A 20,406-nucleotide genomic window follows, 5' to 3' on the forward strand; every position below is an offset into this window, starting at 1 on the left:
TTGTGTAATATAAACAAGGGGGTCATACATGCTAGAGTGAAATCAATAAAGACTCAAAAAATAAAAATAATTTAATAAAACAAAGGTTATCGAAAGCACTGTAAAGGCGCGTCAACATATATAGATAGGTTTTTTATGTAATGCACGGCAGAGACAATGTAGGAGGAAGGTTACTGCAGGTTAGGTTAATGCGATGGCCAGTTAAACAAAATAAACCCCGAAAATTACAATGCAAGCCGCAAAACCGCACTTTCGATAAAACGGACGTAGGTGGGTCGATAAAACGGCATTCGATAAAACGGCGTTCGATAAAACGGGCATTTTTTCGATAAAACGGCGTTCGATAAAACGGCGTTCGATAAACTGTCTGGGAACCCTCTAGGGGATCTAATTATTTGGCAGCCCTTCACTGCGGCGCGCCTCGTAGCCCAGGTATAGCTTTGTGACGTAAAACAACTTTTTTAAGGCGAAGTTTTCTGCCTTGTTGCGACAGTGATTCCTCGAAAACCTGCCTTTGACCCTCCGTCATCGACTTGCCACGAACCGGCGTATTCACAGTGGCGAACTTTGCGCCTACTTGAACTATGCGCCTTTCAGCGACCTCGTGGCTTCTCAAAAGCGCCAACCGGCCAGCGGGGGTGCTAACAAAAGCAATGCTGGGCGCCCTGCACAACAAGCCTCGGCGGCGTGCCCGCGCCTCATTGTCTTGACCTTTTGTGGCGTGTTGTGTTCAATAGGCCACTCGAAGAATATTACCACCGAGGGATGCAAGGCGTCTTCGTGGTAGTGCAACATCGCCAGGACAAAGGGGGCTCTGACCCACGGCGGATTGCCACGGCGGGAGCAACCTGGCGCTCACCTGCCCAGGAGAGGAGGGGTCTCTCGCTCGTGTGCGCGTGTGTGTTTTGTGTGGTGGCGCTGCTATCAGTGCCATGTTCCGTGATTGGTGCCTCCTGACGTCAGCCGGAGAAAAAGGGTGAAGGGGAAGGGACCCAACGTGCCTATTTAATCTCCCGCGCGCAGGAGCGCACTGCCCGCTCTCATACCAAGATGTAAATACTTGTATATAAAGTTTTCTTCTTCGTCAACTTGCCCGTCATGACTGCCCCGGCACTTCACCCACCTCGGCCCACATCGACCACGCTACCATGGTTCGCAACAGTGGAGTCAGCGGTGAAATTCCCAACAGTGGAGTCAGCCCCTGGCTTCCCAATAGCCTCTACCCCCAAGGGTTCTGTCGCGACCGTTGGTGTCAACAGAAAACTTCCGCAAACAAATAAAAGAAGTTACTGGCACCGGAAGGAACCAAACCTGGAACGAACAGAGAAACTGAGCGCGAGCCCATTGTCTCACCGATTGAGCTACGAGCCCACGTGTAAACGGGGGAGACAGACAGTGCACTCACCGAGCACATCTTCGGGTTTACCCTCTGCGTTCTCGCTGAATGCCACGTAATAGCGTCACGCGACCTCTCGCGCCACTGTGGGCTCCGCCCATGGCACGTTTAACGGTCGTGTCACGGTGCAACTTGTGCATGCGCAAGGAGCTTTTAAAAATTAAAGGAAGCTCACACCAACGCATGACATCTCACTTTCCTGTCTCTGCCACCGATCTCGTCGTCTCCGTCAGCGGTGGGAGAGATGGAGGAGTAGTGAGATCTTCTAAAAACGGGTTCGAGCTTCCTTTAATTTTATAAAAATAAAAAGGGTTTCCACTCACGTGCTTCACAAATACAACTCAACCGACCATCGTTCATGATTTAACCTTAGCAAAGAATATCTCTTTGAAGTAATAAAGGGTGTGTTTATGTATATTTCGCAAATATCTGGTTTCACTCTTAGTATAGCCACGTGTGTGAATTCAAGTGACGTCGCATGGGTAATCGTTGTGGGTGTCGTTTACAGCTTCGCTTTCCAACCACCTTCACAGGGTGGATTTCCCGGAATTTTTTCTTTACATTCAATTTTTTCTGTTCACTTCTACTTCCACAGCGGTCATCTCTGGCACAGGAAAATACAGCAAGACACGAACGCGGGACGACTGGGTGTAAATTTGGCATTCGGCCGACAGGATACGCTGGGGGAAGGTAAGGACTATGTAGAAGAATGTGGTTGTCTCTCACTGATGCAGGGCGCGATGGGTGATCTGCTCTGTTGGTAGCCCTTGGCGCAGCGGTTGCACGTTGTTCCGGTGACGCCATCCTTGCAAGGACATTGTCCCGTGGTCTGGTTGCACGTGCGCCCCGACGCGCCAACGGGGTGGCAGTCGCACGCTGCGAACAGAGAAAACGAACGCAACATAAGGACCTCCGCTCATTCTCCGCTCTGTTTCGAGTCCTCGTTTCTGTTAACAGCTCGTGGCGCAAGCATGGTGTGCGCAACCAATAATGCTACCCATGAAAGAACGGTAGTGACGATAACTGGTGAACCTCAACCAGCGGTAGGTACTTCATGAACACAAGTGTTGCCTAAACGACGTAAAACACTTTTATGACACCAAAGGGCCCATGCTGTGGTTTTCAGCCAGTGGCATGGAAGAGGGACCCCTTTATTCAACACCCTTGCAGATAAGGGTCCTCGCTTTTTCCGTCGTTGAATGCAATGCAGTCTTTTATCGGCACCCGAGCACACGCATACACAAAAGCTGCGACATCTTTTGCGCCACCTGGTAAGCCAAGGAGCAGGGACAGTGACAGGTAATTAGGAAAGGCTTGAGAGAATATGGGCAAACACCAGTGCTTACTGCTGTGGCGTTGTATAGGGAAGATGTCTCCTGCTCATGCTGTCCATGTCCATATCATCATCACAATTGATATTCGCCTTTAAAGGATGCTCCACAGCAAGCACACTCATGATGAGGGGTCGGCAGCACAACCGAATTGCCAGCAAGAAAACTTCTACAGCTCTGACTGATCATTATCAACAGCACCATCGAGGCTGGACTGTAAAAGTTGCCCGAGAATCGATCCACCAAGCGGGCGCCGAGATCAGCGCTGCCCTTGACCTCTTACTCAGACACCATGCAGCACTACAGGCTGCCCCGTCAGACACTTGCTCCTCCACTAGCACGAACGACCTTTGCGCGCTCTCCAACCAATTATTATTATTTATTGATATTGTCAGCCAAGTTTAGGCCTATTACAGGAGTGGTAGGTGACAATACACCATGGTTACAGAAGAGAAAAAGAAGTACAGTTCTAGAAACAAAAACACAAAGTGCAGTTGGGAAATTCAACATGAAGGCAGCTGCAACATGCGATACAAACACAGGCGATGACATTGTTGACATTTGGCCGGGTCATTTGGCGCGTACGTGCGTGCTCTTGACAATTTCAAGAAATCCCCTCATAGATGACGTCCTTACTGTGGCGTCTGATAGCATATTCCATTGTTTATTGTTCTCGGAAAGAAGCTGTATTTAAAACGGCCATTGCGAGTAGTCGGTGGCGGGATATACATGCCGTGGTGATTACGAAAATAGTTGCCAGGAGATATACGAAAATAACCATATTTGTTAATTGTAGCATGGCCATGAATAATAAGAAAAAGAAACCTCGATTGGTCATATTCAGTTCTTGATTCCAGAGAATTAAGTTCAGCAAATTCACATAATTGGGTGGGGGAGTGGCAACTACGCTATTTGTAAGATTAAATCTTGCAGCAAGCCGTTAGATTTCATCCAGTTTAGAATGATTTTCTGAGGTGTACGGATACCACACAATTTTAGCGTATTCGAGAATTGGTCGAATTTAAGTTTTGTACGCTAAACTTTTTACTTCAGGGATAGCATTACAAACGTTTCCTATAAATGACCGCACAGATTTTCTGGCCTTGTTACATACCTAATCTACATGTTCATTCCAACGCAGATCCGACGTAAGCTTCAAACCTAAGCATGTGAATGCTGATACTCTTTTCAACGGGACACCTTCGATGGAATAAGCTTAATCAATAACACTTCGTTTTTTTAGTGATAGACATGCGCACAGTTTTTTCAGTGTTCAAAACCATGTGCCAGCTGTCACGCCAGTTTTTTTTATTATTAATTTTTTTTGCATGTTAACATTTAATTCGATCTGATCGACAAGTGTTTTAATACGGCTGCTCAATACGCAATCATGTGCGAACAGTCTGATGGGAACAGTAATGTCATGCGGTATGTAATTGATAAATAGCATAAATAACAGGGGACCAGTACAATTCCCTGGGGTACAACAGACTCCACAGTCGAGAAGGAAGATTAGCATTCACGTACGACAAACTGCTCTCTATGGCTAAGGTATGACGAAAACAATTCGAAAACCGGTGGTTGTTAAATAACGTGTCAATTTTTAATAGCAACTTGGGGTGCGATACCTTATCAAAAGCCTTGCTTTATCCATTCCTTTATCCTATCTGGCTCCACCTTCTTAACCATCAAAACTCCAAGCTTTGTCGATTTTGCGGAGAACCCGGAACACTAGGCCATATGGTGGTGGGTGTGACCGGTCCCCGCTGGTTTCCTTCAAACTGAACCTTCCCAGTACCGAGCCTTGGGAAAGAACCCTGACGAGCACCGGCCTGGACGACCAGGTTCAGCTCATCCAAAGGGCTGTCGATGCCGCCCGCACTCAAGGTGTCTTGAACTAAGGACATCTTAAAGCTCCAACCCAAGCCCATCTCTTGCTGTCAATAAACGTGTATACCCCTCCCTCCCCTCTCCATTCCTCCCCCCTCTCTCTCCCTCTCTCATCACTATCTTTCTCATCATCACTATCAGCATCAGCAGCATCGAGACTTGCTTTTGAAAGTTCTTGACAGCAAGTACGTTTATGCTGCGGTAAAGGTGCCAAAATCAAGTTGCGAACTGGAAAGCTATCTTCCCCATTATCACCGGCAGTAGCATTAAAGCTTGCCTGTAAAGGGTACTCCACAGCAAGCACACTGATGCTGCGGTGAAGTTAGCAAAGGTTGAGTTACCACAGCCAGTGGGAACATTCGCAGTGTAGGTTCATAATTACGCTGACACAACCTGCGATTATTTATGCCCAAGGAAGCTGGTGCTGCCAGACAAGTTAATGCCAAGTAATTGTACTGCGTTAGTATGATCAAATGCAAAAAAAAAAATGATTTCTTTTTGTGTGGAGGGGGCACATTGTTGCATGAAGGAGTGATAGATATTACGAGACAATGGTCGTTCTCACGGAAAAGTTACGTATATGCGAACGCATTTCTGTGTTTTGTCTTTACCTCTGTTGTCTCGGGTCGGCCTTCACGATAGAATTCGCCGTTGTGGATCTACGCAGAACGTATTTTCGGTTGCAGGATAAGTATTTTCTAATCGGGCGCATCAGAGAATAATAGAACGCATTATATAAAACTATAGTCTTTTTTAGGCTACCTAAAGGCAAAAAACCGATCTGTTTGTCTGCCTGTCTGTCTGTTAGCCTGTCGCTCAATTCAACCGCCCTGCCAAAATGCCCATGAAAGAAAAAAAAAAGAGAATGCTTGAACAGGAAGTGTATATAAGCAAGGCCACTGTTCTGACTGCTGCGGAGTGCCCGTCCCGGCCCACCAAGAACCCATTTTCGGCAGCCCGGACATAGGCCGCTCCAAATAAAGTTTTACCTCTCTCTCTCTCTCTCCGAACTCCTACAGCTGCTGGGATGGCTCATACGTGTCCACAGTAAATACCACAAAGGAAGCCTCCGGCATATGTGAGGTGAAATATAGGTAAATAATGCAGATTACCAGCCTTCGTTTTAATTAAGAATGCACGTTTGATTGATTTTCCCCATAGCAAACACAAAAAAGAGAGCAACGCGTTAGTGAGTGAGTGAAAAAGACTTTATTAAATGCCGGCAACAGACGTAGTGTTGCCACTACGCCCGGACGGAGCCACTCGTCGGTCCTTTGGCCACTCTACTAGACGGGCACCGTCGCTACGCACTGCGGTGGTGGTCGCCCTCTTCCCCGGAGGGAGGATGACGCCCCGAAGCTTTCACTCCGGTGCTGCAGCAACGCGTTAAAAATGGCGGCGAAGCTAGGCGAGATAAGAGCAAACACAAAAAGAACAGAACTCGAGCTCGAGCTTGAGCTGTTCCAAGGAGAACAGAAATAAAAGGTGCCAAGCAGATATTGCGCGAGCAGTGCGAACGCGGGAAAAATGAACCGAATTCAGCAAACCTCCATTGCATTCATCATGGGAAGAGCGAAAGGTAAGGTAAAAAGCGTAAGCGGTGGGATGGGGAGAGTGGGGGGGGGGGGGGGGGGGAGAACGTCGCAGGTGTGGCGGAAGATGATCGTCTTTCGGCGACATTTGCAGCGCGTGGACGACATCTCTACCTCACAATATGCATCTCTCTCTCTCTCTCTCTCTCTCTCTCTCTCTCTCTCTCTCTCTCTCTCTCTCTCTCTCTCTCTCTCTCTCTCTCTCACGCTGACAGTGCTTTATCGCCGCAACGGAAAAAGCCTTCACCTCAGGCAGGAGTTCGAAAAGTCTGCTCGGCTCTACACACACACACTGCGAGGAACCACCGTGGGTTCGAGCTTGTTGAGCACGTTCACGACACTGAAACGCAGTCGCGCCAACTCAACACCACCTCTGTTTGGCAGGTGGTGTAGGAGGCCACAAAGGAATACGCCCAGGGTACGGAGAGAAGGCGTTTATTCTGCGTCAACCTCCCAATTACATTGGTTGCTTGAGCGTAGTTTCCTTTAGGTGAAATGGGTGGTGAGGCGCACCGCGCAAGTGAGCGCATCGTCGCCGAAACGAACCAGTGGACTCTTCGCGGTCAGGGCAAAATCCGGAGCGCGACGCATCGGCGCGCTGGCCAGATTGGCTCGCAGCAGCGATAGAGACGCGGTCCGTTCGCTCACAGGCGCGTACCGCACGGCGTTATCGTCAAGTGTTACGTACAGCCTACATGTAAGCGTCGGGTTGGAACAACAGGAGCAACCGTGGCATGAGCCAGCAGCCAGAGGGGCTGGCTGGCTTTCGCCGGCGCAACAGAGTTGCAGCCGGACGGTAGAGAAAGCGTCACATACCTTCAGTGTCCTGGGCATGCAGCGTCTCCCCGAACAGTCCCTGCGTCCCGGCGAGAGGGAGTTCGGGTGCCGTTCAAATAGTTCAATGAGGTGAGGTTAACCACGAATCAGAACGGAGCGGCCGTCACCCACCCAACCTACGAGCAGTGGGAGTGCGTGCTGCGCAGCGGCCAGCTCAAGGGGCCGTGGCAGCCGCCCTTGCCCGTCTTCTTTAACACCCTCTTTACCCTCACCCAATTTTCAGAAATAAATGTTTACTCTCTCTCTCTCTCTCTCTCTCTCTCTCTCTCTCTCTCTCTCTCTCTCTCTCTCTCTCTCTCTCTCTCTCTCTCTCTCTCACGCTGACAGTGCTTTATCGCCGCAACGGAAAAAGCCTTTACCTCAGGCAGGAGTTCGAAAAGTCTGCTCGGCTCTACACAAATGTGCCGAGACGAGCCGGCATTTCGGGGAGAGAGGGGGGAAAGCGCCACGCAACGGTACAAACAGCGATCGCGCAATGGCTCGGACGCCAGGATCTCACAAGCGAAGCGAGGAGATACGCGGCGGTCAGCCCGACCCTTCGCGAAAAGTGCAGTGATCAAAACTGCATCCCAAATTTTCTCAGTTGACTCGGACAAGGCAGAAATGCCTCTTTTTTTATTATTCCTAACGTAACAGTCGTGACCCAGAAAACAGCGTATTCCACGTGCTCCCACTGAGCACCCGCTGATGGTAGCGACACTGGCACGCCCCGCTTACGCCACGTTCGGGCCCTTCTGCAGCTTTCCACCAGACCCGTTCTCGAGGCCGAACTTCGTTCGACTCCATCTTTTATAGCCCAAGGCGCAGCAGCGTAAAAGAGCCGACGGAGCTGCAAACGACAAAAAAAGTATATACATTAGAGCTCACGCGAGGCTTAGAAACCTCGCGTGTTCTCCGTTTCCTGCAGCTTAACCGTGCGCGCTCACTCGGTTCTCCTCTCGCAGTGCGTGCACCTGTCCTTCTCGGAGCTGGCTAACAAGACCGTAAAGCGTCGTGCTATTCCGTTGCCCCTACAGCTCCCCGTTCGAAGGACGCAGAGCGGTCGTCGTAACTTCAAATTTAGGGCTCTTCCCACGGGCCCGCCGGAGACTCGCGCGCGCGCGCGCCTTTTGAGCTCGCGCTATGCGCGGCGCTGCCGTCTCCGCTTCCCGGAGTTCGCCCCCTTGGGGCTCGAGCCATGCGCTCGCACAGCGCGTGTTCGGTGCGTTGACCGCGCGACCCCGTCGAGTTCCACGCTGGCATACCCCAGTCCGGCGCGCAAATCTTCGAGGAGCCTCTCAGTACTGCCTTTCCATTCTCGTGTCAGTGGCGCGGCTACTTTCCCCAAGTGCAGATGCTTGTCACCTTGATAGCGACGCACAGAACACCGGCCCGGGTCATCCGCTTTAGATTTTTTTTTCTTTTGTGTGCGGGAGTTTTTGAGTGGCGACACCGAGGAGGCGCTGTCCACATACCTTTGGTGTTAAAACGCTCCGCTCGTTTGCGCGATAACTTCAACGCTTGAAGGCACAAAGATATACTAAGTAGAAATGAATAATGGAGAAGGGTATCATGGACCAGTTTTTGGATATCTTAAATGCGGACGACACTACTTGTACATCACCGGCGAGTGAGGGCAGTGAAATTTCGAAGTATTTGGCATCACGCAAGCTCACCCGCCGCGGGGGCTAAGTGCTGCTGAGCCCAAGGACGCGGGTTCGATTCCCAGTCGCAGCGTCCGCTTTTCAGATGGAGGCGAAAAGCAAAACCACCCGTGCGTCGAGATTTCAGAGTATGTTAAAGAATCCCATGGGTGATCAAAATCAATCCGCAGCACCCCACTACGGCGCGCCTCTTAGTAGGTGTAGCTTCGGCGCCTAAAACAAAAAAAAAGAGAAAGAAATTATGCAAGCTTAGCAGTATATAGCAATGATTGCTTCAGCCTGGTATACGCAGAAAGCCAGGCCTTGTTTTGTTCTAGGTTATTCAGTTACTCAGTCCATACAAAGCCGTTAGTTCTTTATGACCACCTTGTTGCCTTGGCCTCTCAATAGTCGTACGTTAGTTTAGAAAGGCTAACGGTCGCCTCTAAAGTGTATCTACGTACAAACTAAATATATTTGGCCAAGAGTAATTTAAAATTCTCCAGCTTCCAGCCATTGTACAGCAAATTTATGGACCTCAGGCTTATACGTCTCATCCCTTGTATCGGCATCTTGAGTAAATATAATTGGCACTATTTTTAGGATCAAAACATGATTTGGACCTCAAGCTGATACGTTTCATCCCTTCTATGCGCATTTTGAGTAAATTAGTTATTAATAGGCACCGTTTTCAAGATCAGCAGAGTGAAAGTAAAAGGTTGTGCGTGTGTGTATGCGAGTTTGTTAAGGCATGACCGTCGTCAACTGTCAAGAGAAATTAAATTTGCTCCTACCTTTCATTTAAATTCTGTATCCCTTCCATGTCTGTGCTAACAAGATTCTCCCGTCATACACTTTCACAAAGTGGATATAGCTCATTATCATCATCATCATCATCACCAGCCTGTCTACGCCCACTGCAGGAGTGTGCAGTAGAAGTCGGGGGCACTATGGCTAGACAGGATACTGGTAAACTTTCACAGGAGACGAAATATCTAATCAGGAAACGTCAAACCATGAGAATCTCTACCGCAGCTGACAGAATAGAACTAGCAGAGCTCTCGAAGTTAATCAATAAGCGCAAGACAGCTGACATACGGAAATATAATATGGAGAGGATCGAATACGCTGTAAAGAACGGAGGTAGCCTGAAAGCAGTAAAGAGACGTCTTGGCGTGGGGAAAAATCAGATGTATGCACTTAAGGATAAGCAAGGCAATGTCATCACAAATAGGGATAAAATAGTCACAGTGGCCGAGGAGTTCTATAGGGATCTGTACAGTAGCCGGGACATACAGGATAATGCCGAACGAGACAGTAGTTCAGAGGAGATAGACATCCCACCAGTAACGACCGAAGAAGTAAGGAAGGCTTTGAAAGAAATGAAAGGGGGCAAAGCACCTGGTGAGGATCAGATAACAGCAGACCTCTTGAAGGATGGCGGAGAAATTGTACTTGAAAAACTGGCAAACCTGTATACGCAATGCCTAATGACCGCAATGGTACCGGAATCTTGGAAGAACGCGAACATCATCCTAATCCATAAGAAAGGCGACACAAAGGACTTGAAAAACTACAGGCCGATCAGCTTACTGTCAGTCGTCTACAAGGTATTTACCAAGGTAATCGCTAACCGAATCTCTGCAACCTTAGATTTCAGTCAGCCTAAAGAACAAGCAGGGTTCCGTAAAGGTTATTCAACAATGGACCATATTCACACGATCAATCAGGTGATAGAGAAGTGCGCTGAGTATACTCAACCCCTATATATAGCCTTCATAGATTATGAGAAAGCATTTGACTCGGTCGAAACCCTAGCAGTCATTCAGGCATTACGGAACCAGGGGGTAGATGAGCATTATGTAAGAATACTAGAGGATATCTATAATGGGTCTACAGCTACTATCATCCTCCATAAGGAGAGCAGTAAAATACCTATAAGGAAGGGTGTCAGACAAGGAGACACAATCTCTCCAATGTTATTCACCGCATGCTTACAAGAAGTATTCAGAACGTTGGATTGGGAACAGGTGGGAGTAAGGGTTAATGGAGAATACCTCAGTAACCTCAGATTTGCTGATGACGTTGCCTTGCTAAGTAACTCGGGGGACGAATTGCAAAGCATGCTTTCCAGACTGGGCGAACAGAGTAGAACCGTGGGCCTGAAAATTAATATGCAGAAAACTAAAGTAATGATCAATAACCTCGGGACAGCACAGCAGTTTGAGATAGATGGCGAGGCAGTGGAAGTGGTAAGCGAATATATATACTTAGGCCAAGTTGTGACCCCAGATCCCAACCATGAGGCAGAGATAATTAGAAGGATCAGAATGGGGTGGGGTGCATATGGCAGACATTATCAGATAATGAATAGCAGCCTACCATTGTCGTTGAAGAAAAAAGTGTATGACAGCTGCATCTTACCGGTACTCACCTACGGGGCAGAAACTTGGAGGCTCACCAAGAGGGTTCAACTTAAATTGAGAACGACTCAGCGGGCAATGGAGCGGAAAATGATAGGTGTAACATTAAGGGACAAGAAGAGAGCGGAGTGGGTCAGGGCGCAAACTGGTGTTAAAGACATATTAGTAGAAATTAAGAAGAAGAAATGGACTTGGGCAGGGCATGTAATGCGAAGGCAAGATAACCGCTGGTCATTAAGGGTAACAGAGTGGATCCCTAGAGAAGGCAAGCGCTGCAGGGGGCGGCAGAAAGTTAGATGGGCAGATGAGATCAAGAAGTTTGCGGGGATAAATTGGTCACAGTTGGCACAGGACCGAGGTAATTGGATGGGAGAGGCCTTTGCCCTGCAGTGGGCGTAGACAGGATATAGCTCATTATGCTTTGGCAAACCGATGCAAACTGGACAGCAGGTTCCAGCTTGCACTATACGCAGTGCACAAAATTGCAACTTTTGTGGATATGGCTCATGGTTTTTTTTTTTTTGCAAGCCTGTGCAAACTGGACATTTCAGGCGCCAGTTTGCACTATACGTATAGTGCACGGAATCGCAACTCTTGCACTAAGCACTAGAAAACAAAACATTTTCTTGGGAAGAAAAAACCCTAAGCATTACTGCTCGTACCATCAATACTTTCCTCAGCATTTAATGTTGGCAGAGCTTTGTTATTGATAATTAGCCGCATTCACGGGAACGACCCCGCTGTTCGATGGACTGGAAATCCGCCTGTATTCGCTAATAACACGCAAAGCAGGGGAGAATAAACACCGACGCTTTGCGTCACTCGCCCGGGGCCTCCAGAGGCGCCCGGCCGGTCCCGGAATAGAGTGGACCTGCTATTTCGGAGCACTTTCCGAAGGCCCGAGAAACAAGCTCTCGGACGTCGTCGCTTTCGATGAAACGCACCGCTTGATGCTTCGAGCGTGCCCTCTTTTCGGCATGCCTGAATCCTTATTTCAGGCTCTCCGGGCGTTGAGTCACTAAAAAAGCGCTTTTTTTTTGTTGCATTTTTAAGTGATTCTAACAGCGGCGACTGCACAGCGCCTTTTTGCTTTGCCGTGAACGCGACCGGAAGTCAGGCTTCCTCCCATTAGGAATGGAATGCCCTTAGTAATACGCAAGCCATCTTCAAATGTGCGTGTGTGCGTGCGCGCGTGTAAATGTCCAGCACATGCTTAAAACTATGTTCGTAAGTTCTGAGACGCCGGCCCGCCCCTCCTCTGCGGCCAAAGTGGGAACCATAACCGCGCGGCTAAGGTTATCTGCTAAGAACGAGTATGAATGCGGCGCTTTCTTATGCAAGTTCTAAAGCCTTATATAAGATCTAAAGGGGCTTGTAGATTTGGCCGAAGCTGGAAACAGCAACACTGAAAAAACATCTCCAGGCCCCATTCCTCACTCAAGCTACAAGCAGTGGGCGGCCGATCTGGTTAGCTCTAACTTCTCAGCCCAGCGTAGCCTAATGGTCGAGGGCACGGGCAGCCAGGGCTTCTGGGACTAGAGGACACCCTCCCCTCCTTCTCCTGGCGGCCGCCTAACAATAAGCGCATGAACCTCGTTTTAAAGGGACACTGAAGTGATATGTAAACATTGCGGGATTACTAGCGCAAATTGTATACTCCGGAGTACCCAGGCCATGTTTCGACCACTCTGGGCGCGTTTACGCGATTTTATTTAGTAGAAAAATTAATTCGAAAATGCTGTCCTCCTCTCTTTACGCTCGCCCATTTTCTGTGTCGTTTTCGTGTGACGTCGGGAGGAGCCGAGCTCGCAATTGGCTGCGCTACTGCACGGCTCCCCGGCCTTCAGACAGAGTCAGTCGGCCCAGCGTTTCGTCCGCCGGCCGCCGACGGGTCGTCGCCATTCCTTCGCTCAGTTGAAACGAAGCCAGGACACGTTTGTGAATGGAAGAGTGTGTCTTTTTTACTTGGTTAGTTTGTACACTGTATCTAGCACCAAGTCAAGGTCGCTTCACACAAGCGCTGCAAAAGCGCACATGTGACGCTTCGCTGACTGGTACGCCAGTAGGAAAATATAAGGCGTCTTGAAGGGGAAGAGGAGTCAGCGAAGTCAATATAGGTACTAAGGAAAAAATATCAACTGATATTTTTACCGTACAGCGTAAACTAAGGTGTGGGAAGCACTTTTTTGCGCTGGGCGAACAAGCACAGCGGTCAGCAGCACGACTACGCATCTGCGAACGCTTTTCCGTCTACGAAATGCAATTGCTAGACGTGAGCTATTGTGGAAACTCGGGCGACGCTTACTGCACGAGCACATTACAACAAATAGTCACCTAAACTGCTTGAAATGTCAAAACTAAAGAAAAGTGTGAACTGGTTGTACAATATATACCCTATATTACCAATGCCTGCGGAGCCAGCTCCTCTTTTGTTTGCTTGTATTCGTCGTACTGCAACGTCTGAGCGTATTTCCCCATGTAATAAAGAAAAAAAAAAAAAAAAAAGCTCCGTGGCCGAGCGGTCTGGGTTGCTAGGTATGCATCCGCAAGTATTTTGCAAGTCACGAGTTCGAATCCCCGCGGGTACGTGCTTTTTTTTTTTTTTTGGTAAGTTAACTTTTCCGTTTTCCGCCGATGTTTTCTATATTGAGTTCACCTTTTTTTGGGCCGCAACGTTCATGGCTCCACGAACTAGTTCACAAAACGCGCGCAGGCTGGCACTGGCGCGCTAGCGAGTTCTCGTTGGCGTGCTGTTGCCATAAGCACCGACTGCTTGCAGGCAGTGGGCACAGGCCAGAATGCACAGACCCTCGGCCTGGTGCGAAGACGCTTTTTACGACACAGGCATGAGGGAGGCAAGCTCCAATATGGGGGAAAAGCGCATGACATTTGGGCGTCTGCGGGTACGCGGAGGGCGTTCATGCACTGCGTAGGTTTCAGCTAGTGATTGCTACGATTTCAATCCGTCCTAGGAGGCGCAAATTTTTACAGCTGACAACATGGCAGAAGCGCGGTACGATGATTACTGAGTTATTGAGAATGCCCATCCAACAACGCCAACGGTTGTGTTTTACAGAACCGAAACCGAAACCGAAACTTGTTTGGTTGCTCACCTTGGGCATCGTCCAATCACGGTGCCCGCTCCTCCTAACGTCACAGCTTTAGTTGGTGCGGCCGCCGCAAACCGCGCATGGTAGTTTTTCTTCTTTCGCGCTTTGTAAAATAATTACCGATTTGTCAACCGAATAAACGATGAAAAGTGTGCTAATTTGAGCCAGTCTACGCAGTGCAAGCAAAAACGGGAGCTTGGCAAATTCACTTCAGTGTCCCTTTAAGAACAGTCTCCCTCCCTCCCTCCCTCCCTCCCTCCCTCCCTCCCTCCCTCCCTCCCTCACTCACTCACTCACTCACTCACTCACTCACTCACTCACTCACTCACTCACTCACTCACACGCACACGCACGGTTCTGTGGCATGTTCGTAAGCACCACACCTTTCGCGTCAATTGTTAATGGCGGCTAACGCTGTGGTCTGAAATGGATATGATGACCGGATTTCGGCTAGGGCGGTCATCTTCCGACAGTGCTACGCATCAAACGCTGTTGTTGAGCATGAGATAAGCCACTCCGGATCGTGGGTTCCATGTTTCTGAACACCGAATATGGGCTACACGACGCAACTTTCAATGCCACTGATCATTTAGGTGGAGGTGGCGAACTCTGTGAACCTGTCAGTATACCTCAATGATTTCACGATAATAAAGTTTATGGTTGATGACGAGACTGGACGTCACTGTGTCGGGCGGTGGGGTTTCATAAAGGGGAGTTCTCGATCCTTCTGTATTGTTCAGTGTTGCACTCATTAGTATCCCTTAGGAACTACCACACAACGGTAACGTCACCATGTACGCGGAGGATATATGCATGCTGGCTTATAGGAACCCATCAACTGTGACAGCTCGAGCCTTACACGAACAGATAACATTGTACGACCTCAGAGCCGCCTTCGAGAGATCTCGATATAGTGCACGCGATCCCCCTAAAACCTAATCGGTGCTGTGGTATTTCAAATGAATGTTTCGTCTAATCGAAAGGGCATTGAGACGGGGCCCAACATTATTCGACTGCACGTTGCTGAATTGTACGCACTAGCTCGGAAGCGAGGACGTAACACAACTTTGAACGGTGTTCCTGGTAACAGCGATCTGTCCAGGAATAAGGTGGATAACTGGAAAGCATAACGGTCCTTCATTAATACTGACTCCAGTCGCATTTTTTTTTTCTCGAGCGAGCGTGATGGGTTATCGCGGTGTTTACTTCCGCCGTGAAAAGGACCAGAGCAAGTTACTGAGCTCACCCAGTGTTCAAGTGTTCCAGGACTTCTCGACTTTGATCCGGAGAGCTTGCATTACCTGTCCCCTCAAACTAAATCACCTGCCACTGCTGCTCAGTGCGACCTTTTCACGCCGTTCTTGTAACGTACTGCAAGTGTGCACGCTGTTCTACCTGCACTGGGCTTTGAAATCCTGAGTTTATTGTACGTGCTATATGTGGGCGCCTTGATTACGAACGCCGACACAAGGTTCTAACTCTCAACCACCACCCTCCGACGAGGTCATTACTCATTATGGACCTATGACCTTACATGAATCGTTTCTTTCAGGCACTGAAGGTTGAATGACATACGGTTTTTCCGAAGCTTCGGGCTACTTCCACGGCTCTGGCATCGGGCTTACGTATTCAAGAAGTGGACCCACAGCTTCGTGCTTTCTTTGCGGCTCTAGAATTGGTCTTGCATACGCATTGTTGACGCTGTCTTCTACTTCGTCGACATCCACCAGCTCAGTTTTTTTCTCTCCCAATTTTGCTACCCCAGGAAAGGTAGGCGCCCTCAACTCCGGCCGAGCGTTCGTCTTTTTTTCTCAATAAAGTATTTGCTCTCCCTCCAAACACCGACTGACCAGTGGATTGCGTGTGGGTGAGAAAATGGCTGCATGGCTGCTTCGTGAATGCGACCCCAGTTCTGTTCTGGGATTGCCTTTCATGGCCCCGCACAACTTGGTAGGACAGCTCAGTCCTCCCAAGGCGGTAGAGGACTATGAGCGACACGGGAGGACGCGATCGGAAAAGAAGACAAGCAAGCAAACGCACGTCGACAGAAGCCCGGGGTATGAAAACAAGCATCATGTAGACAGCTCCGCGACCACGGCTGCTTACGTTCTCCTCTCCCTGCGTAAACAACCACTACAGCCACCATCAGACAAGATCGGCGACACGTAAGGGGTTCGTACTTGCCGAGCCCGAGCGTCCGGCACGGAGCCACCGCGCTTCTCAGCCAGCCCGCCCACTCCCCTCTCTCAAATATTGCCGGCGACGACGGCAGCAACCAAAACGCACACACGGACGTGCTTCTTCAGCACGGTGCGCTGGAGGTGACAGGAGCGTAAATAGCTCCGGCAGCTGCGTCGGCATGCGCCTTTCCTTCCACCTTCGTCCCCCCCACGCTCTTCTTAAATGCAGCCCTCTCCGTCAATGCAGGCGCGGCTTCCTTCCCGGCCAGCCCAACCCCTGGCTTCCAAGAGTGCTGGGGGCAGGGGGTCCGCGGGGGGCAACAACGGGCCCAACGTGTGCCGTGAGTGAGCACGCATCTTCAGCCGAACGGGAGGGTCACCGGGGCTGAGGAATTTCTTTTCACGGGGACACGTCCACGGCCTGCTTCCCTGCTGCTGCCGGCATCGCAGGGAGGATCCGCGCGTAGCAGCTCCCACGCTCGCGCGTCCTCCTCTTTCGACTATCCGGCGCGCCAATTTATGCTGCCCGGCAAAAAGGTGTCGCCGCCGCCACTGCGTGGGGCCTCGCCGGTCCCTCCTTCCTGGGCACGGCGTCCGTGTGCGGTGGTGGTTCTCGGCTCACCTTGCCTTCGCCGCATAACTTCGCCCACGCTGTCGTGGCGTCGCATACGGTATTGTTGTCGGAGCTGTCAGCTGTGCCATATGGGCTGGCGCGCACAAAGGCCCCGGGGATCGAGCCCAGTCATACGCTTCAGTTTGTACCCACGCTGAACGGAGGGAGAGACAAACGCGAGGAAACCGCCGGGCCGAAGAGTGACGAACGGCGACAACGACCCGTGAGGAACGTTCCTTGTTTTGAGCTACGCCAACGTAACGCATCGTTGGCATGAGCGTGGTTAAGTGGAAGGTGTGCGGAGGGGTATGAAGGAAAAATATCTTTAGCTTTTATCAAGCTACCGAAATGAACTAGTTAAAGAAATATTATAGAAGCACATACACACACGCACACACACACAGACATCCTCCGAAAGACAGTGTCTTTCGCAAGGCCTTAGCGGGATAGCGCTGCTGGTCCTCTTTCTAGCTTCCCTAACGCAAGGGTGGCTCATCCCCCGGTCGCTGAAGAGCAAGTAAATGTGACGATGCATCAGGAGCTTGAGATACGCATGTACGTATGGTTGATTGATTGATTGTAGGGTTTAACGTGCCGACGCAACGCAGGCGATGAGGCGTGCCGTAGTGGAGGGCTCCGGATTCATTTTGACCACCTGGGGATCTTTAACGTGCGCGGAAACCTCGTACACACGGGGCGTTTTTGGTTTTCGCCTTCATCAGAAAAGCGGCCGCCGCGGCCGGGAATCGAACCCGCGACCTCGTGCTCAGCAGCGCAACGCCTTAGCCACTGAGCCACCGCGGCGGGTTGTACGTATGGATAAAACTTTACTCGCAGTCAGCATATGCAAAGGAAATGACAGGAATCTTTCCGCGCAACATGATACGCATGTAGAGCATTGCACGGGGGCACTTTTGGCGCAGGAGTGGTGTACCACCACCACCTCTCTTTAAGCTTTTACGCTAATGTGAGGAGTAAAATGAGGTGCAAGATCATCATCCTTCCCGTGCTACGGCGACGCCGTATGGACCAAAGAACCTGAAAAGGACACAGTAAGTTTCCCTACATGAAGAGGAAAAGGACTTTGCAGAATCAGACCGTTGCGGTAATGAAGCAGGCCGAAAAACTTGTGCAGATCTACCGGGACCCGTTGCGGCATAGAGTTATTATTGTACGAAACTGAATGCGTTGCGGTAATAAAGAACGGCGAAAAACTTGTGCAGGAAAAAAATCAGAGTCCTTCCACCATGTGAAGAAGGAAGTTCAGCGAAGCTGGCCCCTCTGATAGGATTTGCTACCTTAGGGTTTAGCTATGCCGGGGAATCGCTATGTCGCATTATAGGGACACTGGCGTGATCTCTACGTCACCAGATTACGGACACACACGATTGGTAGGTCTGCGGTGCGCCGCACAGTTGACTGTCGGAGAGCACCCGCACTGCGCAATGTCGAGAGAGAGAGAGAGAGAGAGAGGAGAGAGAGAGAGAGAGAGAGAGAGAGAGAGAGAGAGAGAGAGAGGAGGAGAGAGAGAGAGAGAGAGAGAGAGAGGAGAGAGAGAGAGGGCGGTACTGTAACCACACTCGCTCCGTAGATGGCCATGCTTGACTGAGTAACACAATGTGGGAAGATCCTGAAAATACCAAGCTAACACCGATCAGTGGGCTTCACCTCTAGGCACAACTGCGTTACTGGAAGACATTTTTTTTGCAGCTCTAGGCAGTATAAGTCGTCTTATATGAAAACATGGAGGCCCGAAGGCCTTTTCCTTAATTTTTGTGAATTTTTTATACTCCGAAAATTGATAGTGAACGCTAGTCTGCTAGATCCTAGCAATAGACAACTTCGCTAGAAAATTACCGCAACCAGTTTGCGGTAGTTCAATCGATTCCTGTCGCGCCGCTTTTGGGTAAGCGGCTCGAACCTTATCGATACTTTCGGAAGGCCCGTTGCATTGCCTGCTGCGTTTATCCGTGGCCTGTACGTTACCTCGCAGTGTCGGTAATCTTTGTCGCCCGATGACGAGCGATCACGCTGTAAAAGGCACGCTCGTGCATGCAGGCTCTCGAAAAACTAAAACCTCTTAGTTTTCCAAAGCTTAGATTCGCCTCAGGAGCTTACAAAATTTAGCTTAGATCCGTCGAATGCAGCACCCATAATATAAGGCTCGCGAATAATTTAGACAACTGGTTTTCTTTAGCGCTCACCAGATGTCGTAAACACCAGCATTTCGTATTTTGTTTTCATTTGAAAATATATCCAGTCGTAAAGGGAGGCACGAAATGGTAATCGCGGACTTTCCCAGCATGAGGCGTCAGTCATCGCAGCTGATCTCAGTTGTGAATGTATTAAATGAAAAACGAAAAATAAAAAAAATGAAATGAAATAATTAAGTTCATTTTGGTTTACACTATAGAACTTGACTGATAGTTTACTAGAATCGCCATGGTTCTGTGATTTTCTGTGGTTTACAAAATGTCATCAACTCATAGAAAGGCAAGGCTGCCAGGGCGGAAATGGCGTATTTCTTCGGGTCACTGCGTGAGGACAATTAATGCTCGTCGTCGTGGCGTATGCAAATCTCCGGCGGGGACAAAATTTGCTGAGACAGCAGCAGCAGTATAGAACCGGCCCCGTCCACCGGTAGAACGCGCTCGCGTCAGCACCGAAATACGACTCCGTGGACATCAAAGGGGGGAGTAATTTGACCCGCCGCAGAAAGTTTCCCGAATAGATAAAAAAAACACGGCGGAATGAAAGCAAGAACGCAGCCATAAGTGGGATGAGTTTCGCGGTGCTTGGAAGTTTGAGGAGATCGAAAACGTATGCTGCCACCCCCCCTCCCTTCTACGCAGGGGAGGCGGAAGTGATGGCGACTCATTCCGGCACGAAACATGCGAGCTTCCGAAACTGCCGTCGCCAAACGTGAGCTCACCCGCACGGTGCGGAACGTGCATACTGTAGTTCTTTGCTCCCGGTGAAATGAGGGCCCATCTCTGGCGCTGTTATGGCTTCCGAAAACCTGGGTCTTTGAAGGTGCGTTTTATTTATTCTGCATGCACGTGGAATCGTTAAGATTTGTTTTTTTGTTCTTCTTTTACCGTTCTGCCTATCCGTACACCTTCAATCTGAAGCATGCCGAATCCTGACGTATTTTCTCAATGACATCGTTTCGAAGACGTGCGCCGCGGACGCAATCCTCGTAAGATTTTATCTTGTCTGCAGAGCGGCAATCTTGTTTCGCGCCTGTTAGAAGAAGCAGATATCTAGCTTCTCTTTCTTTCTTTCTTTTTTGCGTGACTATTTAATGATGATCAGTCGATAGATGCACAATCACGTGCACGTTCAAGGCTCGGGACTAACACGTGACATCTATTGTAAATCATGGACGGACCACCGTTGCGTTTCCCGGAAT

At 49.6% G+C, this 20,406-nt stretch overlaps 1 protein-coding gene across 1 annotated transcript in view; it reads right to left on the reverse strand.

The window, feature by feature from the left end:
* LOC144169995 (netrin-1-like) overlaps window positions 1-20,406 on the reverse strand; it is a 196,035-nt gene that overhangs the window by 14,973 nt on the left and 160,656 nt on the right. The window contains exon 3 of the mRNA XM_077699484.1: window positions 2,123-2,272. Within this exon, the coding sequence (XP_077555610.1) occupies window positions 2,123-2,272 (150 nt within the window). The remainder of the gene's footprint in view (window positions 1-2,122; window positions 2,273-20,406) is intronic.

This window comes from Haemaphysalis longicornis, unplaced genomic scaffold (assembly GCF_048455015.1).
Source record: "Haemaphysalis longicornis isolate Haplotype H1 unplaced genomic scaffold, Haemaphysalis longicornis Haplotype H1 scaffold_2, whole genome shotgun sequence".
Taxonomy (NCBI): domain Eukaryota; kingdom Metazoa; phylum Arthropoda; class Arachnida; order Ixodida; family Ixodidae; genus Haemaphysalis; species Haemaphysalis longicornis.